We start from the raw sequence: 22,178 nt of genomic DNA on the forward strand, positions 1-22,178 counted from the left end.
TTGTGCCTCTTGATTCATGGTATTCAGCTGATTCAATAACTTGCCTTTTTAGGTTCAAAGGCCCAGATCATCAAAGGCATTTAGTGACCTTAATCCCATTGATATCAATAGGAGTTAGGAGCTCAAACACCTTTGAGGATCTGGGCCAAAGTGACTCTTCCTCAACCTTTACTCCCAAGAAGCTCACAACACAAAAACAAAAAAACTTGAAACAGTTACTGGAATCCAGCTGAACCACAAGTCCTCCCATCACCCATTGCTCAAGTCACTCCCTATTGCCCTGATCCAGCAAGGTACTTAAGCACAGGGAGTAGTCGTATTGACATCAATAGGACTACCCACCTTCTTGAAACTGAGCATGCGCTTAAGTGCTTTGCTAGATCAGGGCTTAAATGGATCAAACAAGTGTACCTCTCCCTCTAGGTTCCAGAGTCAGATGATTGCATCCTAATGTACCAATGTCATTGTTCACCTTTAGTCATATCGTTGAAGAAAAAAGAAAGAGAAGAAAAAGAATTTACAGTAAATTGAATATCTGAAGGTGAAAACAGTGATGAGGGGACAAAATGCACAAACAGCTGGAGAACTTCAAGGTATTTTCAAATGCAATATCTTCATGAAAGATCATTCAGCCTTTCCCCTTTATTGCACCCTGCACTTTTGCCCACTTGTAGCTTACGCAGCACAAAGGGCTGAACAATACTTGCACTAAAAGGATTTCAGAAATGCAGACACTAAAAATGCACCTATTTCAGCCAGCTAATTTTTTTCTTTTAACTATCACTTTCCACCTTCTCACCTGCTAGATTTTTAAGTGTGCCTGATGTTAAATATATAATATTAATATCACACACACACGGTCTTTCCAGTTTTAGATATCTCTATATACAAGTAAACGGTCTGTGAGAGTTCATGCTCCATCCTTATTCCTAGGAGCTTTGCCATGTTTCCAGTTTAACAATGAGCACGGTAAAGACCCCATGATCTGTAACTTAGCCAAGGTCTCTAAATAAAAAGGTTATGCATACCAGACCTTTCCAGTTTATAAATAGCCCTTTAAATTCATGAGGCAGAGGAGAAAGCTGTTGTTGCACTTCTTTGAAATATAACTGGGCATGAAAATGATCTTTTCCTTTTTTACTGCCAAAAGCAAAAATAAAAAACTATCTGAAAGTTCAGCTCCTTCACTTTAAATACAGGATGTGCCACTGCATGCTTTCCTGATTCATTTTTCAGAATAGGCAACTGCTAGTGAAAGACACAAATAGCCAAATACTGTAGGAACAAGTAGATTTGCTGGCAATTTTTATTTTGTCTACAGTATACTTAAGAATGACAAGGCAGATGAATCTTATGGGAGCCACTTTCTAATGTGAAACACCACCATTCTAGTGTCCCTGGAAGGGTGTTAAATAGAGGAAGCTTTCCCAGTGATTAGGCATCACATACACTACTACAGAATTATTGCACTAGAATTTCTCTCTACATCTAGTACCACTTTTCAGATCAAATACTGATCAGGAAAACTAGGCCTATATTACCATGCTTAGTGATCTATACCAGACTGTGTTACACTATGGGAACAGTTTTTAGTCAGACATTAAAAAAAAGCCCTAGTTGTAACCAGCATCTTTAAATTCAGGTTTCCTTTGGTTGTACAATAGCCTGCATTTTGCTATTAAACTTGCAGACATTAAATGCAGAGAAGACATAATTACAACTCCCTGCCTCTCCTGCTCTGCATGGATTCTTTTGACTGTTTGAACTTATTTTGAGGGATCAGTAATATTATAAGAGGCAATTTTACCAACGGTCTCTCAGCAGAAGCCAACGTACTGTGAACTTTTTTTTGGAAACAAAAAAGATTACACATTCACCATTGTAATTTTTTAAAAAACAGAACTTTTTTAACAACTACAATGTAACCCCCCCCCCCCCAGGCCCCTTCTTGTTTATGACTCAAATTGAAATAAGGAAACAATATGGGGAAAAAAATGGGACAAAAAGTGGACAAAAAACCCCAGAAGTCCATGTATAAGGGGTGCATTGTGCAGATCAGATTATCAGTGTGTTTGCAAGTTTCTAGAAAGTTGATATGTTATGAATTTAAAAAAAAAATCAATAAATCAGCAATTTTACCAAGCAATTTCCTCCATCCATGGAAGAAACTTAAATAATTAAACAACCTTTGGCAAAAAGCAGAATTGTACTGCAAGCACTTTGTCATGGAGCCAGTTTCAACTGGTCTGGGCACAAAATTCTTTGCAACAATTAAAGGGACATTGCTCCTCTTTTTTAACACCTTTGGAGGAAAATGGTGGTTGTTATTCCTGAGTGGTAGAGTTACTTATCAAATCAGCATATCTATTTCCTTCAGCCACTTGCAATCCTGAATCTCTTGGGATAATTTAAAAAACACAACAGGATTTCAGGAAGAGTTTAAAAAAAAAACCCACATTAAATACATAAAATAAAACCCACCATTTCTATTTGGCATAATGCATAGGGCACTGACAAGGGATTAACAGCTTCCAAATTTTGCATTGGTGTTTTGATTTCAAGCATCAAGGAGGCAAAACAAAACATTCTGTATCACTACATTTTAATATACATAGCTATATAAGTCATTCCTTATTGTACTGAAAATAATATCGTGACTGAGGCATATTCTGTGATGGAAAACAATTTCTCCCCCCTTCAATTATACATGAAGCAAAGGCAAATTTGTGACATCCAGAACTAGTGTGGACTCTCCAGTTGGAAGCAGTGGGCAGCTACTATTGTAGAACTGTACATTCCCCAAAGGTCTTCCAAGAACATAGCTGAACCACAGGGCAGTAATCGGGTTGTAGTGTAGTTCTAAAACAAATGCATATTCTCCATGAGCTATTTGCAAACTCCATTAGTAACCTGCACAGTCTTAAGATATCCTTTAATGTATATCAATTTAAAATATCCACCTAATAGAAATTTCCCTGCTAAAACTTAAGAAGGCATCAAATGACTGTGTTTTTAAATAAACTATAAATATCCCATGTTTTCCTTTGCTTTTTTGGCAGTCCAAGGTTTTTTTGTTTTTTTAAATTTTTTATACTTTTTTTTTTTGGCAGATTAAAAGGGTTTATGGCTTCTTAAGGCCAAATAACGTATTTGAGGCCTAACTTGGTATCCTACGGTAGAAGTAAATATAGCCCAGGTCTCTGGGAGGTCGTTCTGAGGCACAGACTTTAAGGTCGTTGTAGATCACCCATCTGAAATGAAAATAGGAAGGTGAGTATCCAGAGGATTAAAGTGCTGTAATTAATTCCTTTAATAGGGCACCAACAAGACACTAAGGACTTCCCAGATCTCTACGCTTAAAAGCTTCAAATCTAATCAGACAACGTACAAACAAGAGGCACAATGAAAATCAAAGTGATTGGTGAAGCAGGCTTCTTGTTAATTAAGTAATTAAGAAAGGAAAAGGGCATGGAGGCAAACCAGAGATGGTTTACAGTTGCCAGAAATTAGAATGCTCGGTGCACAGCTAGAGAGGAGAGGGTGGGTGGCAAGCACAACAGAATCCAAGTTCTGCGTCAGCCAGGTCCCTGGTACAGATTAGAGTAGCCTCAGCGAGCACACATATCCCTCTACAAAGATAACCAGGTATTATATCAGCCCAGTCCCTAGTATAGATTACAGTAGCCTCAGCATGAGCACGCGCGCACACACACACACGGAAAACCAAGTACAGTTCTATATAACATTTGCAGCCTTCATTCCACTGATTGAATGAGACAACAGAACACTCGGATATTTTTGTATGGGGACATGCTATGCAGAAGCTGCCTGCCATCCAGAAACCAAATCTTTCCTTCCTTTCCCAAAGCCACTCACCTTCCTTCCTTTTTGAGATGGGAAACATAGTGGCCACTCATTGTGGATGTTCCCATGTGGCTGATGAATCCAAAGAGCTCATACCCTGCGTAAGAAATATCAGAGATGATGAATGTCACTCCTCCGTTGCTGACACCGCAGCACAGAGCCAAGGGACAATTTTGTTTTAAACAGAAAAGCATTTTCAGATATATAAGCACCTTTGATTCAGACCTCACATCCCAAAAAACACTTTCTATTAACCCAGCAGTAGGTGTCTCCTTTCATGTGTACCACTTACCTTCACCAAACTTGAATGCAGCACAAACCAACACAAGTCTGTGTACAAACAACACTGTCTGAATCTGCTTATACCTATGAACATATGACCAAATCTATGAAAGACAAAACGGACAGCACAAGGGTATGGATTTCAACCTTGATGCACACAAGACATCACTGAAACGTAAGATATACTATTTAGATACAGCCCGGTCGAAGGGTGGTGAAAATTGGCTCTGCACACAAATTAGTTGAGTTCATGGATATATATGTTTGAACTCCTCTAAATCAAATGAAAAAGACAGGGACTAAACCCAAGAGTAGCCTTGGTCTGAGGGCACACTGAGTCCTCCGTATGGCTTCTAACACCATCACCCGCACAAACATACATCATTCTTAAAATTTTGGGGAAGCCCTTGGATAATAATTTCAACAGCTTCAGCATATTATGCAGGCATGGCGTCTCAACAGGAAGAAAACCATGAAGAGTTCATTGTTAGGACAATTGACGAGAAGGATTTTGTGCACAGCAGGGATGGAGACTTTACTCTGTATTTGTTATGCCACACAGTATAACTAGACTTGAAATGATTAGATTTTTTTGGTAAATATTGATTTCACCATATGCACACAAATTGATGAACATATATTGACATTGATAAACATCTAAATTTACAAATAGTCAAAAGGAAGAAAAATGCTGTTTGAGAACTTACTAGGGTCAAAAATCCATGGATTTAGACTTTTGAATTAGGCTTGTTATGAGTGGACTAGCAAATCAATAGTAAAAACAGGTATGATCTGTCAATGTAAAAATATTTGCTACATATATTTTAACATGTGATGTTGACAATTTGTATTTTAACTATTTGATTTAACTTTTTGAATCTCAACATCTACCATCATTAAATAATGACACACATTCCTTCCCCCAAAATTTCCAACAACTGTGAAAATTTAAATTGACAAGAATCAGGGAGTGGGGAGCTTAACAATAGCCATCAGTATTAATTATCCAGTGAAATTATTTTAAAAATTTAATTCTGCCAAGCCAAAATACAGCCATGACCAAAATTAAACAGATTACACTCCTTCAAACAACTGGATAATGGGAATGATTTGGGTTTTGACCCAGAAAGGGAATTCTGAGGCCATTTTACTGCACCAAAGTATATTATCGGAATCTCAGACAGTCAAAACAGGGTCAGATCCTCCAAAGTCTGATTACACATATCTAATTCCCATGCTCTTCATTGCAAACCTCCACTCTAAATATATTCGCTGTCCCCAAGACATTGCGATAATCAAGCTTGGCCTTTACTAGGTAACACTTGTATTAGTTACAGTGAAGTATTATTTAAAAGTTATTAAAAACTTATTAAAAAGCTACAAGAGAAACAAAATCAAACGATTATTTGATGTGGTCTTTAGACTATTTTTGTAAGAATATTACAGTGACAATAACCTGGGGGACACAAATAGACAGATGGAGAGAGCATGCACACTGCTGTTACTAATGTGGGGGTATTAAAGTCCTTTAGAAAGGCAATGTTAAATGCTACTCACTATCCTAAGATGACCATTGTGCTGCAGTAACCCAGTGCATTTAGATTTATGATCATTCTTTGCCTTTTTTACATTCCTGCGCTGCTGTACAATAGCCCCATCTTGTGGTTTACTTAGCGCTATTACTTCTGACAATGAGATCCTCAGAGGAAAACCAGTAGAGAAATCAGTGAAGTCATGCATGGATATGTAGGATAATGATTCCTATTAAATGGATTATCAGATTACATATAAACTAAAAGGCCTAGAGCTCAAGTGGTTTGTAATAACAGCAGACTCCAAAGGTTGATTAGCTTTTAGGGACCTCCTCCCTCCAGGCATGGAATTTTCGTATTTTCCCCCTCATAATGAAAGAAAGAAATTATATTTTATGCAAAGTAGGCGAGTAAAGGGGACAGCAAGATTTCCAGGCGGCGATGCACCATGAAAGCAGATATATCAATGCCAACACAAGAGCATGAGGTTTATTGTACTACGACATAGAATCACAGGGTTAGAAGGAACCACAAGGGTCATCTAGTCTAACCCCCTGCCAAGATGCAGACATGAGGGCGACAGGATTCTGGGAGGTTTTGCCTGAAATTGCCTACCCTTTTGCAGGCAAAAATCAACCTTTTCCAAGGCTTTGCTTACATTAAGGAAATATGAACCAAGTATCAATCGAGTTACATCAGTGGAACCCCTAATGTAGGCTGGTTGCACCGGCCCAGTTTAATCTGGTAATTTACCAAAGTATTTTATACCAATGTAAATCATGCTGTGTACTGGTTTCATGTGCCCATGTTAGGGACACGCACTGGAGTGACTAGATAGCCAATGTAAATCCATTACATTTCTTTAGTGAAGACAAGGCCTAAGAGAGATTTTCAGCTATTGTAAGTGGGGCACAGATTCTCCTCTCACAGAAGCAGTAGAGAAGAAAGAAGTGACTCATCAAATGGTCTGGAAATAAGAATGAGAATCCTAATACTGTGCAGTTCTATAGCACATTTCATCCAGGAACGCCAAAGCACTTTGCAAACCTTAAGCTTCTCAACAGCCTTGAAAAGCTGGAATCATCCTCATTTTACATATGGGGAAGCGTAGGCCCAAATAAGTCACATGACTTGCCCAAGGTCTCTCTCTCTCACACACACACAGTGGCACAGACAGGATTAAAAAACAAATTGTTTGGACTTCACTCCAAACACTCAGTGAAGCTCATTTTTTGCGAGAGAGAGAGAGAGAAGAGCTCTAGATATAATATATAAGATGGACATGAGGATGCAACATTGCAGCATGATAGCTAAAGCCACTACTGGAGGGGAACTTACTTCCAGACCCATCTTTGATCCTGGGCCCCTCTGAACCTGCCTCTGCAAGGATGTTGGCATTAGCATTATTTTCCATATCCATCACATCTGAAGCAGACTCGCTTTCCTCTTCGGGCTCAGGGTGGCTGAAGATCCAGTCCAGTGCATGCTCCAAATTATTATTCTGGCAGTCAAATGAGCAAAACACCAGCCATTAGTGCATTCATTAACATTGTAGCTGCCATACAAACACTGATCTTCAAATAAGCAGAACAAGGACTGAGATCAACAGCATTCAGTCCATTTGAGCTAGACACACTGCGCCTCTATGGAGATGAGTATTCAGCAGGCACTGTGCAAATCTCCTGACCTAGGACTATAATTGGATTTGTTTAGTACTAAATGATTCCCTGCAGCATTTTCAGCACCACACGGACTGAATGGTTCTTTGCTCAGTGTTCTATATGCTGTTGCCAATAATGATAGGGTGCTGGATTACACAGGATAACAGTATTAATTTAAGCACACGGGCTTTTAAAGTTATATTTGATGCGAAAAGTGGCTGTATCAGTCCTATAAATAATCACAATGATTTAGCTGGAGGCATTCAGAATTTGGTTTCCAAAGCTGTAATTTCCAATGCACCTTCCCTCCCTCACCATGCTGGATAAAAAATGGCTGGGATTGGGATTTAGGTTCTAATAAATGGCTTAAAGTGAAGCCAGTTTAGATCTTTTAATCCCTATTAAATCAAAATAGTAGTTTACAATACACACAAAATCCAGGAACGGTGACATTTGTAATTGCCCTCTACCTAATTTGATAGGCATATTCCCTTATTGGAACAGAAGGTTTGCTTACCACTACTTAGGTTGCAAGCTCTTTGGGACAGGGGCAGTCCTTTTGTGCTGTTTTTGTACAGCACCTAGCACAGTGGGGTCCTAGCCTACGACGGGGACTCCTAGGTACCATGGCAATGCAACCAATAGGTCCTGGGAAGTCATACAGGAAAGAGTAAGTGATCTGGCTAGGAAAGGCCTGAATTGCACTGTTCTTCAACAGACACTGCCAGCCAGCCACCCATGCTAGCATCCCAACCAGCACACAGCCTACTCAGCTGCTCAGGAATAAAAGTGAAAGCCGGTGGCCTAGTCCTATGGTTTCTGCATTCAGATCACAAATACTGTGCAAGCCACATAACTACACATGAAAGGGAAACTGCCGTCTGTGAGTGACTATGCTGCTTGGAGTGCCCCGGCACATCACACTGGATGGGAGCCCAGCATAGCTGGGAGGAGGCAGTGCAGCCCAGGAGTTGCTGTCTGAGGAAGTATTAGTATTAATGGAAAATTACAACATAGAAAAGAAGGCAGAAGAGCCCAGTGTTAACTCCCCCTCCTCCCTGGTTATCATCCCAAATGGAGGTGGGCTTTGGAGAGGCACAGAACAGATATAAAGAGAAACAAAGGTAAAGCCTCCCTTCTCTTCAGCACCTAGAAAGAGGCCTTTCCTCTCTCATGGTGGGTGTCTCTTAAGGGCCAAAAGATTGCTGTACCTGGATAACTGTGAGCGGTGAGTCAGAACACAGTCATGTGAGATGGGATTGCAACTCTTCAACAAACACCCCAAAGAAAGGAATTGGGGAGCACCCCATCCTCAGGACACACTGCTCTCATTCACTCAGAATGCTTCAGAACAGATAGGAAGGGGAGTCAAGTTCTTCCTATCTTCCCCTTCTTTGTCACATCCAACTCAACAGTCACCTGAAATCCATATACCCTTGCTCCTCACCCCGTCACAATCTATCTTGGGGGCCAACCTTGCCTCAGGACCCCATTCTCCTCGCTTCCCCACATCCACCAGCAAATTATGAATTCCTTCATGAGCACATCTCATGAGTTTCCTTGCACATGTGTCTTTTCATCCTTAAAAAAAATAAATTCCAAAATTTCTCTTGGGACTCACTGTTGCTTTGAGTGCTTGAATAGCTACATTCCTCTGGAATCCCATGGAGGTGATGAGAGCTACCATCTCTTCTGGAGGCTGGTTATCTAACCCAATAGCCCCTAGACCAGCTGCTCCAGCAGAAGCAACTCCCCCATAGCCAGGTATAGCTAATGGCTCTGCAAAATCTGGAAAAGACAAACAGTTCACTTTTTTACCCCATCAATACATACGCTAACAATGAATGGAAACTCGAGAATAGCAACAATACCTGTATAAAGTTCATTTCTATGGGCCAAATCTGGACAGCAGGGGCATAGAAGGCCCAAAAAAGCAGGAGAAGGAGTATGCACATGAGAAAGGCATGTATGTGGATTCTTCCACACTGTGCGTGTGCTACAGGGGTGAAACCAATGCAGCAAAGTGACATGGTGGCACATCCAGGGATTAAAGAAGCCAGGTTTATCATAGCAGGGCCCAACATGAAACCCAAGTACTAGACAACCCATACTTGGTAGGCATACAGCTGCATACCCAACTCTGACCCCAAGACCAGCAGCAAGGGGCTGTATACCCACCGCTGCTTTTCAGCACCAGCTACTTTGTCACTGGGGACAGGATACCTCTTTTGGTGCAACATGGGTGTGCTGTGCCTTCTCCGGGCAATGGGTGCCAGGTGTGTGTTCAGAGGACTGGATTCTGTATCAGGTTTATAGTAATGGAGCACTAGTTCAGGAGAATGACAAGTCTGTGTTCTCCAGTTTTCAAAGGTGTCATAAACAGATAGTTAAGGGTTAATGTCTCTTTAACCTGTAAAGGGTTAAGAAGCTCAGTAAACCTGGCTGACACCTGACCAGAGGACCAATAAGGGGACAAGATACTTTCAAATCTTGGTGGAGGGAAGTCTTTGTTTTGTGTACTTTGTTTTGGGGGTTGTTCGTTCTCAGAACTGGGAGGGACCAGACGTCAATCCAGGCTCTCCAAATCTTTCTGAATCAGTCTCATGTTTCAAAATTGTAAGTACCTAGTCAGGAAGGCGTGTTAGTCTTGTTTGTTTTCTCAACCTGTAAATGCTTCTTTTGCTGGAAGGATTTTTACCTCTGTTTGCTGTAACTTTGAACCTGAGGCTAGGGGGGGTTTCTCTGGCTATATAAATCTAAGTATCCTGTAAAGCATTTCCCATCCTGATTTTACAGAGATAATTTTTACCTTTTCTTTTTCTTTAATTAAAAGCTTTCTTTTTAAGAACCTGATTGATTTTTCTTTGTTTTAAGATCCAGGAAATTGGGTCTGGACTCACCAGGAGTTGGTGGGGGGGGGGAAAAGGAGGTGGAATGGTTAATTCCTCTTTGTTTTAAGATCCAAGGAGTTTGGATCTGTGTGAAGCCTCTCAAGGCAACCCAGGGAGGGGAAAGTCTGGGGGAAAAGGAAGGGGGATGGTTAATTTCTCCTTGTGTTAAGATCCAAGTAGTTTGGATCTGTGTTCCCCAGGAAAGGTTTTGGGGGGACAGGGAGTGTGCCAGACACTAACTTCTGGCTGGTGGCAGTGTACCAGATCTAAGCTAGTAAATTAAGCTTAGAAGTGTCCATGCAGGTCCCCACATTTGTACTCTAAAGTTCAGAGTGGGGGAAGAAACCTTGACAAACGGGATATGATCCAATTTGTTTGCCACGCATGGTGTTACAATTTATAGTGACCCAAGTAAGATGCACAGCAGAGCGAGGTCTCGTTCAAACCCTTCAGATTACTGACCCGGTTCTTCCATGTGTGCAATGATCCAGTTGAAAGCCACTTCAGCACCCATGTTTCCTGTATAGTACACAGCTTTCCGACACGCTTCCAAGGGGAAACCCATCTCTGCTAGCTGCATCACTGAAGATTCATCCATATCCGGAGCTACAGGAGAGGAGACTCTAATGAGTAAAGTCAAAATCAGCCCATTCCTGTAATATTTGTTATTATATAGGAAGTAGCATCCTATACATCATATCACTGGGTTTGTTTTAATGCTGCAGGAAACAAACATCCATTAAAAAAAAAAGCAGCTTTATGCAAATCACTATAATGGCAATTAGTGATTTATTTATAGCTTTTTATCTAAATGATTTACACAGAGCGTCTTTCACCCTGAGTAATTCCCGAAGTGTTTTACAAAAAGCATTTATAGGAAACAAGTCACCCCCCACTTAAGTGCAGGCCCGTCAGAGATTCTAAGAGTACTAGATCTGCTACTCTTGGTAGATGGACAGTCAATTCTGTAATGACACCACGGCTGATGTAGTGGAGCACAAGTAGCTTATCTGCAGCAGTGACACTTGGTGAAGACACCTCAATACTCTGAATACTGTAGCTCTCTCTCTCTCTCTCTCTCTCTCTGACTATAACAGCTTTTACAAGCAGCACCTGTGACATTCTGTTTAGAAATCATTCTAATTTTTTTGTCAAGTTGTCTGCATAGTGAGACATTGGCTAAAATCCTCCAGACCATCAAATTATAAAAGACACATGATAGGACCAATCTTGTCCCTTTGAGGACTGTGGCAAAACTCCCATCGATGTCAATAGGAGGAGGACTGCTCCTCACTTTGTTCAGAGTTTTGTTAAGGCCTCCCATATCACTTAAGACCTGGGGCATAAATCACAGGGACAGCTTTATGTAAACCTTCTGTACTGGTGTGAATTTCACCCTATATGAAAAACAGCTACTGATTCTGCTCTGTAGCTACTTTTCAAATATAAATATAATGTATTTCTTTTTGGTCATGGTGTTGCATTTTAACAGGGGAGCACAGAACAATACTGTGATATGGAGACAAAAAAAATATAATCTCCCCCAAAATGTTCCAACTAAGCATCACTATTGTTCAGTATTTCACATGAAGCTAGCACCTGGGTATATACTCTGGCAGCAAGCCCGAGTTGCCACTCAAGTTACACTGCTGTTTTTAGCTTGAGCAGAGCTAGCATGCATATGTCTACATGAGCTGGGACTCAGACCTCCCACACAAATATAGGTGTATCTCAGTGTTATAGCAAAGATCCAAGGTGTTGGGTCAGATCATGGCATACAAATTACAACTGTGATGTAGCAGGATCAGGGACAACAATTTTATAACCAGCCCCCTCAATTCCCTTCCCCATTTGCAGTTTAGATAAGCCCTGCATGGGCCATATCAATGTTTAAAGAATACAAAGTGGCATCTCTGAAAAGCATACCGACAACCTCCTAAACTGGGGCCTCATTCAAAGCCCATTGACATTGGCATTAATTTCAATGCACTTTGGATCATGCCCCACGTACACTTTAAAAATTGAGCTTTTTAATCTAAAACTATCCTAAATTGCTACTAATAAAACTCAAAAAAAAATCACACGTAATTTCAGAGCACGTCTTCCAATCCAATTAACTGTGTTTTAAGTTAAACAATGACAACAAAGTGCATCTGGCTCAAATCTTTTACACCAGGATTTAGTCCAAAGTGAATTAACCCCAAGTTATAAAAATCGGACTTCACACCAGAAATTGTGGCTGCTCATGTGTTGTGCACCACGCTGCTACAATAGGTCCTTCAGATACCCAAATGCGTGCAAGTCAGCGCTGGCACAAGTAGAACACTGAAGTGCACACACAGGGAAAAGCGCCATGCATATTTGTGTAGACAGAACTACCATTAATTGACTATAGCACGTGGATGTGTTTGAACAGCCAAAATGTCAGCACAATGTGCTGGGGAGAAAAATGAGATACATACGCTCCATGAAATGGTTCATCATGCGATCTGGAAATTGAGAAAACAAAATTAGGAGAAGTGAGTTTGCATGACAGTCAGCTACGCTCTATACTGAAAAGAAAGAGGGCCAATTTTGTGGGTAATAAAAAAGTCTGGTGCCTTAAGGGCAGTGTGCACTGTGCTGATGGAAGCTCACAAAGATAATCTCATGCTTATTAAAGTAGAGCATCACTGGTGTTGTAATCCAATAATAAATGGGATAATTACGGGCCTAACCCCATTTAAACCAGGAAGGCCATGATGCTATGAATATTGTACCACAAAACTGAACTGTTTCTTTCCCCAAAATATAATCTGCACACCCAGACATTACAGGATGGGCATGGTTAGCTGATGCTTTACGTAAAGCAAGAGGCTGGGATTGAGAGGGCATAAGACTAACAAAATGAGGTAGCGGACACATTGAGAAGTTTTACTTGCACCTGAGGACGTTAAAACTAGGAGTGGCTAACAGTTCCTAATTTAGCACTTACTCCTTCCTTGAACTTAGCCATAACGCTAGTAACCCTCATCCCTTTCCTAGCCCTCCTCAAAGCCCATTTGTTCTTTGGTGCTTATGTGACAGCCACCATCTAGGCCGACACATCGGTGATAGAGCTACACTGACCCGTGGGTTATACCTACAAGAAATTGGCCAAATAGTGAGGGCTGGGTAGAGGGGTCAGTCAGTATAGTTGAGGTACACGTTACATATAGAAAGGCATATACAAACTGTCTGTATTAAGATTTGAGTGAACCCCTCTCCCAGCACCTTTTGCAAGTTGCTTGTTTCATTAGAATGCAATGGCTCTGGCAGCTGAATCAGTAAGTAAACCTCATAGCAAGACCAACGTGGATGAAGTGAGGCAGCAAAAGCTGTCTGAAGTTTTATTTTCATTTATAAAAGGTAAAGCTCCAATTTTTTTAGCCTTTACAAGTGAAAATGCAAGTTTCAAGGAGGCCGAGATGCCCAGAAAGCCATGGTAAACCATAGGGAGTAGTCTGGAGAGGGGAAACAAAATTGAAATCACTATACGTCTGTGTATTCCTCTACTCTAACACCAAAATACATTTTAGAGATTGGCGTTCTTCCATGTTTGGAAAAGCTCACTGCAGTAACAGCACTATTAGTACCCAAGTAAACAAATTAGCCAATCCTGTAATGTGAGTAGCATCATTTCTTCTAGTATCACATTAAATATTTAAACACCAAAACCTGAGTCATCATAAAGCAAATTTCAATAATCTGTGTCTAAGGTCATAGGATAATAAAGAGAATTTACTAGCTACAAAACATTTCACTGTCAGGGCAAAGTGGGGAGGAAGCAAGCTTTTACTGGACAGGCTTAATCTAGAAATGGATTATTTCAAGATGTCGTCACATTGCGTTAAACATCTGTAGTAGTGTCTAGCACAAAGGGGACATGGCCCATGACTGAGGCTCCTCGGTGTACTGCAATACAAATAATAAATAATGATTCCTGCTCTTTACAATGAAGAATTGGCAGACTTTCAGACTTAACCTATGGGAGGATATTTAGTGTCTTTCAAAGTTTTATTCTGGAGAAGTTCTATGGCCTGTGTTATAAAGGACTAGATGATCACAATGGTCCCTTCTGGTCTTGGAATCTATTAATCTACATAACCCCTGGTGTATTAAACATAGTTGTGCTGCAGATTAAGGAATCTGGTTTGAAGAAGTGCACTGTTCCCCTTTAAGTACACCACCAACAAGCAATGTTTGCTCTGATACATGCTAATAGATGGTGCTGGGACTGGATAAGATGATGTCGAGATCCTAAGGCAAGAACCTTACTGCCCGATTTAAGACTCTGAGAGCAAGGACCATGCCTTGTACACCAGTGAGCACACATCAGATAATGATTATTATTCAGCCAAAGTCACGCCAAGGTTAGTTTATCATTGGTTTTTTTATGGCAGTTAGCACAAATACCATGGTAAGTAGGTTCAGATATACATGCCCCCAAAAGCAAGAAATGACTGGGTTGAATTTCCACTCCACTTTTGGCACCCACCACTGATTCCACAGTAGGCATCAAAGCTGAAGTTATATTCCCTATGGGCTGGAATAAGTAAGCATGACGATTCCATGAGACTAAATGGGAACCGTGAGCCTGTACTCAAAGGCTGAATCTGGCCCCTCTATATCTACTACACACTAATGAGTGCGAGCTCTTCAGAACAGGGACTTTTTTTCCCATTATGCATGTGTACAATGGGGCCTAAGCCTTGATTGCTTCTAAGGTGCTATTACGACACAAATAACACCAATACGAATAATGAGGGGTACTAGGAAGTAAGTGCTCTCTGAGTGATGCCACTGAAAGTCCTAGAGTCAAGCCCTACAGACTCTCCTAGATGTACTTAGGTTCTAGACACCTGTAAAGATTCTAGAGGGAATGAGAACACAAGCTGGGGACAGAGTGGAGAGGGTGAAAAAGGGAATTAAAATATTCAGTTGCCCTCTTGCAGAGAACAGTGTGAATTCCTTATACTATCAACAGGATTAAGTTAATTCAAGGCTTCTTAAGAGGTATGACAGCAGCATCCATGGCCTGAATTTCGACCAATAGGAGCTGCAGGTGCTCAGCAAAAAGTGCATTATTATTAGTGTGTCCCAATCCTATCTACACTCTATTCTCATTCACAGAGTCATGCTTCGCGCCTGCACAGGTGGAGTGCAGCAGCCAAAAAGAGGCTTCACATGAACCAGCAGAGAGGTGAAGAAAAAGAGACTAACTATCCAAGCAGAGGAAGGCGGGATGGAAGGAGAGATCCCGGAGGTAGAGGACAGTACCTTTGGGGTCATCAGGAATGATAATGGGTGGAGCAATGTCGGGAAGTTCCTCTTCTCCTGGTTGTAGTCCCGTGGCACGGAGGTGATTGATGTCTAGTAGGTCTGGCATGTCTACGGAAACATCTGCAAACCCAGAGAGGAAAAGATTATTGATGCATTTTAGCACATGTACATTGTATTGCAATTTACATGCTATAGCGAGGGGAGCTCAATACACATGCTACACACATGGCCACGATTCTCTTCCCTTAAACTGTTAGTCGGAGTTACCAATGAGAAGTTCAGGACACTTTTTAAAGAACACTTTTACAATGAAAAGTGACTATGTAAAATTGGCTTCTTATTCCCCAGATCTGGGGTTCTGGTCTGGCCCTTTATGAAAAGAGGAACCCACTGGATTTTGTTACAAACTCAAGACTCGCCAATGTACATAGCCCTTCCAAGAGAACCTGGACCAAATGAGGGAGAGGAAAGCAGGCAAGATACATACCAAGCTTTTGGGGTATCCAGTCAAGGCCAAAGGTGAACTTCTTTATCTGCACTACCAGGTACTCAGGAAATGAAGCAAAGCGAGATGTTCTGGGAAACACAAGAACGTTATGTCAATAAAACAGGGCAACAAGATTACGGAACACAGATTGCGATGTCTCAGACCACGGTCTAAGCGACATTAACATGAAAAGTTTTACACCTGTGGGTATGTCTACACTGCAATTAAACACCTGTGGCTGGCCCATATCAGCTGACTCAAGCTCATGGGGCTCAGGCTAAGGGACCATTGTATTGTGGTGTAGACGTTCAGGCTCAGGCTACAGCCTGAGCTCTTGGACCGGAGCCCAAGCTCTGGGAACCTCCTTGTTGTGGGGATAAATTTTCAGTGCTATGTGTTCACCCAAGTAGCTCCAAGTGGCTAGAATTTTAGGGCATTAGGTTAAAAATACAGGTTACATAGGCTCTAAAGATGACATTGTGATTTTTATATATATGACATTATCTTTTTACAAATAGGAACATTGGCTATTAGGTAATCTACCTACAAGCACCCAAAGACTCCAATGCTGTTTCTAAATGAGATCTACAGATGAAAAGGACTATATGAATGCTCACTATTTTTATTAAGGAATTAAGGAAAACAAGTGTTTTTCTTTATTTTTGTACAAATACATTTGAAGACCTGTTTTGTTTTGCTTTTAAATGCAACCTAATCCTGCCTCTATTTAAAACAGCAGAATATTCTTTACTACCAACATGCTCACAGTTAATGTATGAAACACTCTGGTTTTTCCTACATTCTTTCCCTCCAAGTGTGTTTGTCTGCCTGTTTTCTATATGGTGCAGAAACTGTACACTAAAGAGTACCACCAATTGCTGCCATTGCTAACAATAGAAGGCAGTCTACCAAAACAGACCAGTTGCTGGGCCCAGTTTTCACCCACTCCTCACTACTATTGAAGACACATTGGAGCATATTGGAGCATGCTCCAATACGTCTAAAAGGTGCCACAGGACTTTTTGTCGCTTTTTACAGATCCAGACTAACACGGCTACCCCTCTGATACTACTGAAGACACACTGAAGCTTCTTAATACCCCAATTGTTTAACACTTCTTCTTGGCATAAAGCTACGCCCCCTGTGGCTGTATCCCTCCTTCTATTCTCCTTTGACCTCCCAATATTTTCTGTGTCCGAGCCCTTTTTATTACATTTTTCGTCTGACTTTAGATTGTAAACCGCATGGAGGCAGGTTCCTCCTCTTTATATTTGCCTGTAAAACACCATATAAGTAACAATAATTAAGCATTACAAATGTATCCTAACTCTACAACACTGATAGTCATGCTGGGATATTTTGGCTGAAATTCAGACATATATCAGAAACCAAATTTTTAGTACTGCCCTTTCTGTGATTTGAAATCTTCATCCCTACAGCCTGATCAAGGAAGAACTACCTCCATTTTCTCCACTCTATTCTGCCTAGGGGCTGCATGTGGTGCTTTAGAGCATCTTCAGACAAAGCTGGACAACAAGAGACAAGGGCTGGAGATCCATACTTGGTCTCTTGTATGGAAACATAGATCTCTACCACTAGCTACTGCATGGGACCCAGGCTAAAAGTGTAGGGTTACCAAATTTGAACATTCAAAAAAGAGAACACTCCGCGGGGGGTGTCAGCCCCACCCACAGTCCACCCCTGCTCCTCCCCTGCTCCACCCCCACTGTGCCCCAGGCCCCACCCCCTTCCCGCTCAGCCCCGCCACCGCAGCCCTCCTCACCCCCGGGCCGCCGCTGGCTTGCTGCATCCCTCCTCAGTCCACCACCCACCGCGCGCCTCCTCCCACCTGCCACTCACCTCCTCACTCCCCTGCCAGAAACCCCTATGCCCACCCCAAGAACCCCCACCTGCAGCTGGCTCGACGCTTCTTGCCTCCTCACCCCCGCCCGCCCATCAGCCGCTGGCTCCCTCGCCGCTCGCCTCTTCAACCCCCGCTGCCCATAGCTGGCCTTTTCACCCCAGCCCCGCTCACCAACTCACCCTTCAGCTACTCAACCCCCGCTGCTCACCGCTCGCCTCTTCACCCCGCCCCGCTCGCTTACTCACCTCTCCTGCCGCAGGTCCCTCTGGCTCCTAGGATCAGATGGCAGCCAAGGGAGCTCCACGTGCTGTGCCCACAAGTGCGAGCTCCGTGGCTCCCATTGGCCGGGAAAAGCGCCAATGGGAGCTGCCGGAGCTGCGGAGCAGGGCTTGCAGGCGCCAGCAGCGTGCAGAGAGCCCTCCATCCCCCCCGACCCGACCCTAAGAGCCAGAGGGACCTGCCAGGGGGGCGAGGTGGGGAGTCCCGGAGGTGCTTACCTGGGATGGCTCCTGGGAAGCATCTGGCAGGTCCCTCTGGCTCCTAGGGTCAGGTCAGGTTGGGTCGGGGTGGGGCTCTCTGCCCGCTGCTGGTGCCTGCAAGCCCCGCCCTCGCAGGCAGGAGGGAGCCAGGGCAGCATGCGGAGACCCCCATCCGCCTCTGTGTCTCGGGGCCGCCCACACTGCAGGCTCCTGCCGGTGGTTGGGCACCGGGAGCTGCCCCAGGAAGCGCTGCCAGCCCAGGGACTTTGGACATAGGGTTACCATACATCCATTTTTTCCCGGACGTTTTTAGATATTTAAAAATTCCTCCTGGATGGCGATTTAAGAACTAAAAAGTCAGACATGTCTGGGAAAATATGGACGTATGGTAACCCTATAAAGGTGAGCAGAAACTTATCAAGCCACTAAGTTTTACACTCCCTATAAGCATCCACAAGCTACCTCATTATCCAACTTCAAATCTCTCCTTAAAACTCTCCCTTCTCACGATGCCTACAGACACTTGACAACAGTTAGGCTGCTGGCGGGCTGAGACCCCGGCCTAACACCAATATTATCTCATTATTTCCTTGTACTCCCCCATCAGCCTGTCCGTATCCATCTGTTGTCCATACTTAGATTGTAAGCAAGTTGGGACAAGGAGAGGCTTTTGTTGTTTGTACAACACCAAGCCCAACAGTGTCCTGCTCCATGACCAGGACTCTTCAGTGCTATTGTAACAGAAATAAATAACGAACAACAACAACAACAAGCTTTGCTACAAACATCCAAATGAAGATCATTTCTGAAGTTCAACAAAGATGATTTATTTGTTGCTCAGAGGGTCATTACAAAGGTGAACTACACTTCTTCCTGGGGCAGAGCTGTACTAATCTGCACCTTTTACATTCATGAGCCTCATCACCAATCCTGATCCATAACTGACTCTGCATCACTGTCTATTTCTTGCTGTATCATAGCCAAGTGGTAAAATAAACTATACTATGAACACATTGTGCTTTTAATATGGAACCACACACTTACTTAACTCCTGCAGATTTTGCTTGAAGGGCACTGCTCCAGAAGTCTTCTACGTTTTCTGGTTCAGAAAAGGCCTGCAGACACGCACTAAAAGGGATCTTGGCACGGACGAGCTCTGGCGGAGGTCTCCTAGCAGCTTCTGCTTCTCTCCTCTTCAGTTCATAGGCAATTAATTCATCTGATCAAAAGCAGACATGACACTGAAGGCTATATGAACAATGCATCTGCCACAGTATCTTTCACTGCAGTCTTACTTCTCGCCACCATTTTTTTGGGGGGGGTGGGGGTGGGAGGGGAACGACACATGGGCTTTTATATGGGTCTAAATATGTCCAGGAGATATCAAGATCCTGTCTGCATCAGGATCACAGCCATGTTTTAAACACATTTCTGGTTAACAGGGTTCTGATCACATGGAGGACAGGGCAGTGTAAACACTTGGAAACAAGTGATTAAATCTTCATGGCAGGGTTTTTATTTCTGTGCAAATGGCTATGCCTCTCAGCTCAATTAGACTCTGAAAACCATTGCTGGTCTACCCCTCCATTGTGCTTTCTTGACTGGTCAAGGCTATATATTGGGCAGGACTATAGTGCTTCCCTTGCCAGTGATGGCCAGATGCACCAATAATTGTCAAAACTAAAAGCTCCTGAGCTATAAACTCCTGGAAATAGATGCAAATTTTTAACAGAACACATTTACTGTTGGAACAGATTACCAAGGAATGTGGTAAATCCTCCCTTGGAGTCTTCAAATCAAGACTGGATGTCTTTCTAAAATACATGTTCTAATTCAACCACAAGTTATGGGCTCCATGCAGGAACCACTGGCTGAAATTTTACGGCCTGTTATGCAGGAGGACAGACTAGATTTTCAAATAGCCTCTTATGACTTTAAAATCTACTAAATCTTGATGTGAAAGAAACAGTGAAGAACAGCAAAACCAAGGATAATTTACTGACCACAAGAGGGCCCCTCTTTGAGTCCCTCCACTGGCTCCCCTCTTCACCTCTACATCAAACACACACTTCTTGCCTTTCCCTTTAGGGCCCCTCACAACTTCACCACAACCTATCATTGTATCAACCCCCATCCTCACCCTACCAATACTCCCAGCCATTCCTAACCACCCTTTCTAAACCAAACAACCTAATATTTTTAGTCTCTCCTCCTATGGAAGCCATTCCATACCCCGTGATCATTTTCGTTGCCCGTTTCTGTACCTTTTCCAATTCTAGTAGATCTTTTTTGAGATGGGGTGACCAGAACTGTATGCAGTATTAAAGCTTTGGGCATACCATGGATCTATATAGTGGCATTATGCTATATCCTGTCTTATTTTCTATCCCTTTCATAACAGCTCCCAACATATTGTGACTGCCGCTGCACATTGAGTGGCTGTTTTCGGAGAACTATCCACGATGATTCCAAGATCTCTTTCTTTAGTGGTAACAGCTAATTTAAACCCCATCATTTTGTATGTAGAGTTGGGATTATGTTTTCCAATGTGCATTACTTTGCATTTATGAACAGTGAATTTCATCTGCCATTTTGTTGCCCAGTCACCCAGTTTTATGAGATCCCTTTGTAATTCTTTGCAGTCATCTTTGGACTTCACTATCTTGAGTAATTTTGTACTGTCTGAAAATTTTGCCTCTTCCCTGTTTACCCCTTTTCCAGATCATTTATGAATATGTTAAACAGCTCTGGGTCCTAGTACAGATCCTTGGGCAACCATGCTATTTACCCATCTCCACTGTGGAAACTGACCATTTATCCCTAGCCATTGTCTCCTATCTTCTAACCAGTTACTGATCTATGAGAGCACTTTCCCTCTTATCTCACGGCTGCTTACTTTGTTTAAAAGCCTTTGCTGTGGGACTTTCTCAAAGGCTTTCTGAAAGAGGCGTCCTCTTCATTTTGCAGCACTTTCCCCATGCTCTGGAAATACTCAGGCAGACCTGGGGCCCTGAGTCTACACATATGTACACCTTGTAGGCGTGGAAGCCGATTTGGAATGTTGTGTTCTTGATTAGCTTCTATGTAGCCCACCACCAACTCAATGTGGATGGGCCACTTATGAAGGTGAATGAACCTGCTACTGCCCTGGCTAACAAAACTGGGTCTTTTAGCTCAAGTAGTAGATGCTCATGTTCCAAGATTCAGAGATCCCAGGATCGATCCAGGTTGCTGCCAACCAACCCAGTGACACAGTATTACATTAACCATAGCCCATCCCCTACTAGCCTTCCTTTATTGATTTTAGACAGACAGCACCAACAAGCCAGCCCACCAGCACTCTTTTGGCTTTACCTTTGTTCGTTGCTGCCTCCATGGCCACAGGTAACTGCATGAGATAGTCTACCCTTTCTGTGTATCGGACTTTCCTAGACTGGCAGCACTGTGTGCGTTCTTCCACCAGGAACCTGAAAACATCACTGGGGTTTTCTGAGCCAATGCGGTTTCTCTGAAGAGAAGATCAGACCTGATCACTTGAGTAGCATCACAGAGCCCAGAGTGTGCAGACTGTTTTACAGACATCAAAAGATACCACCTTTGCCCCAAGGAGCTCACGCCCTATGGGCCACATGTTAGTCCATGCCGGGAGAGCCCTGCATGAGCCTGGAAGTTGCCACTGACATCCGTGAGGAGAGACAAATGTCTGCCCACACAGTGTAACTTGCAGAATGGGGGCCTTAATAGAGATATGCTGCATGGGGTGAAAGAAACAGTAGGGAGCAGAAAGAAGGCAGGTTACAGTAAATATGTTGGTTAG

At 42.6% G+C, this 22,178-nt stretch overlaps 1 protein-coding gene across 3 annotated transcripts in view; it reads right to left on the reverse strand.

Annotated features, from left to right (window-relative positions):
• Positions 1 to 2,585: 2,585 nt before the first annotated feature.
• USP13 (ubiquitin specific peptidase 13) overlaps positions 2,586 to 22,178 on the reverse strand; it is a 77,789-nt gene continuing 58,196 nt past the window's right edge. For all 3 annotated transcript variants that reach the window (XM_039487849.1, XM_039487848.1, XM_039487850.1), the window contains 10 exons: positions 21,716 to 21,869; positions 19,406 to 19,580; positions 16,019 to 16,107; positions 15,529 to 15,651; positions 12,693 to 12,719; positions 10,693 to 10,836; positions 8,961 to 9,127; positions 7,017 to 7,179; positions 3,877 to 3,961; positions 2,586 to 3,251 (listed from right to left, as the gene is read on the reverse strand). In XM_039487849.1, the coding sequence (XP_039343783.1) occupies positions 3,158 to 3,251; positions 3,877 to 3,961; positions 7,017 to 7,179; positions 8,961 to 9,127; positions 10,693 to 10,836; positions 12,693 to 12,719; positions 15,529 to 15,651; positions 16,019 to 16,107; positions 19,406 to 19,580; positions 21,716 to 21,869 (1,221 nt within the window). In that variant the 3' untranslated portion in view covers positions 2,586 to 3,157. The remainder of the gene's footprint in view (positions 3,252 to 3,876; positions 3,962 to 7,016; positions 7,180 to 8,960; positions 9,128 to 10,692; positions 10,837 to 12,692; positions 12,720 to 15,528; positions 15,652 to 16,018; positions 16,108 to 19,405; positions 19,581 to 21,715; positions 21,870 to 22,178) is intronic.

This window comes from Mauremys reevesii, linkage group 9 (genome assembly GCF_016161935.1).
Source record: "Mauremys reevesii isolate NIE-2019 linkage group 9, ASM1616193v1, whole genome shotgun sequence".
NCBI lineage: Eukaryota > Metazoa > Chordata > Testudines > Geoemydidae > Mauremys > Mauremys reevesii.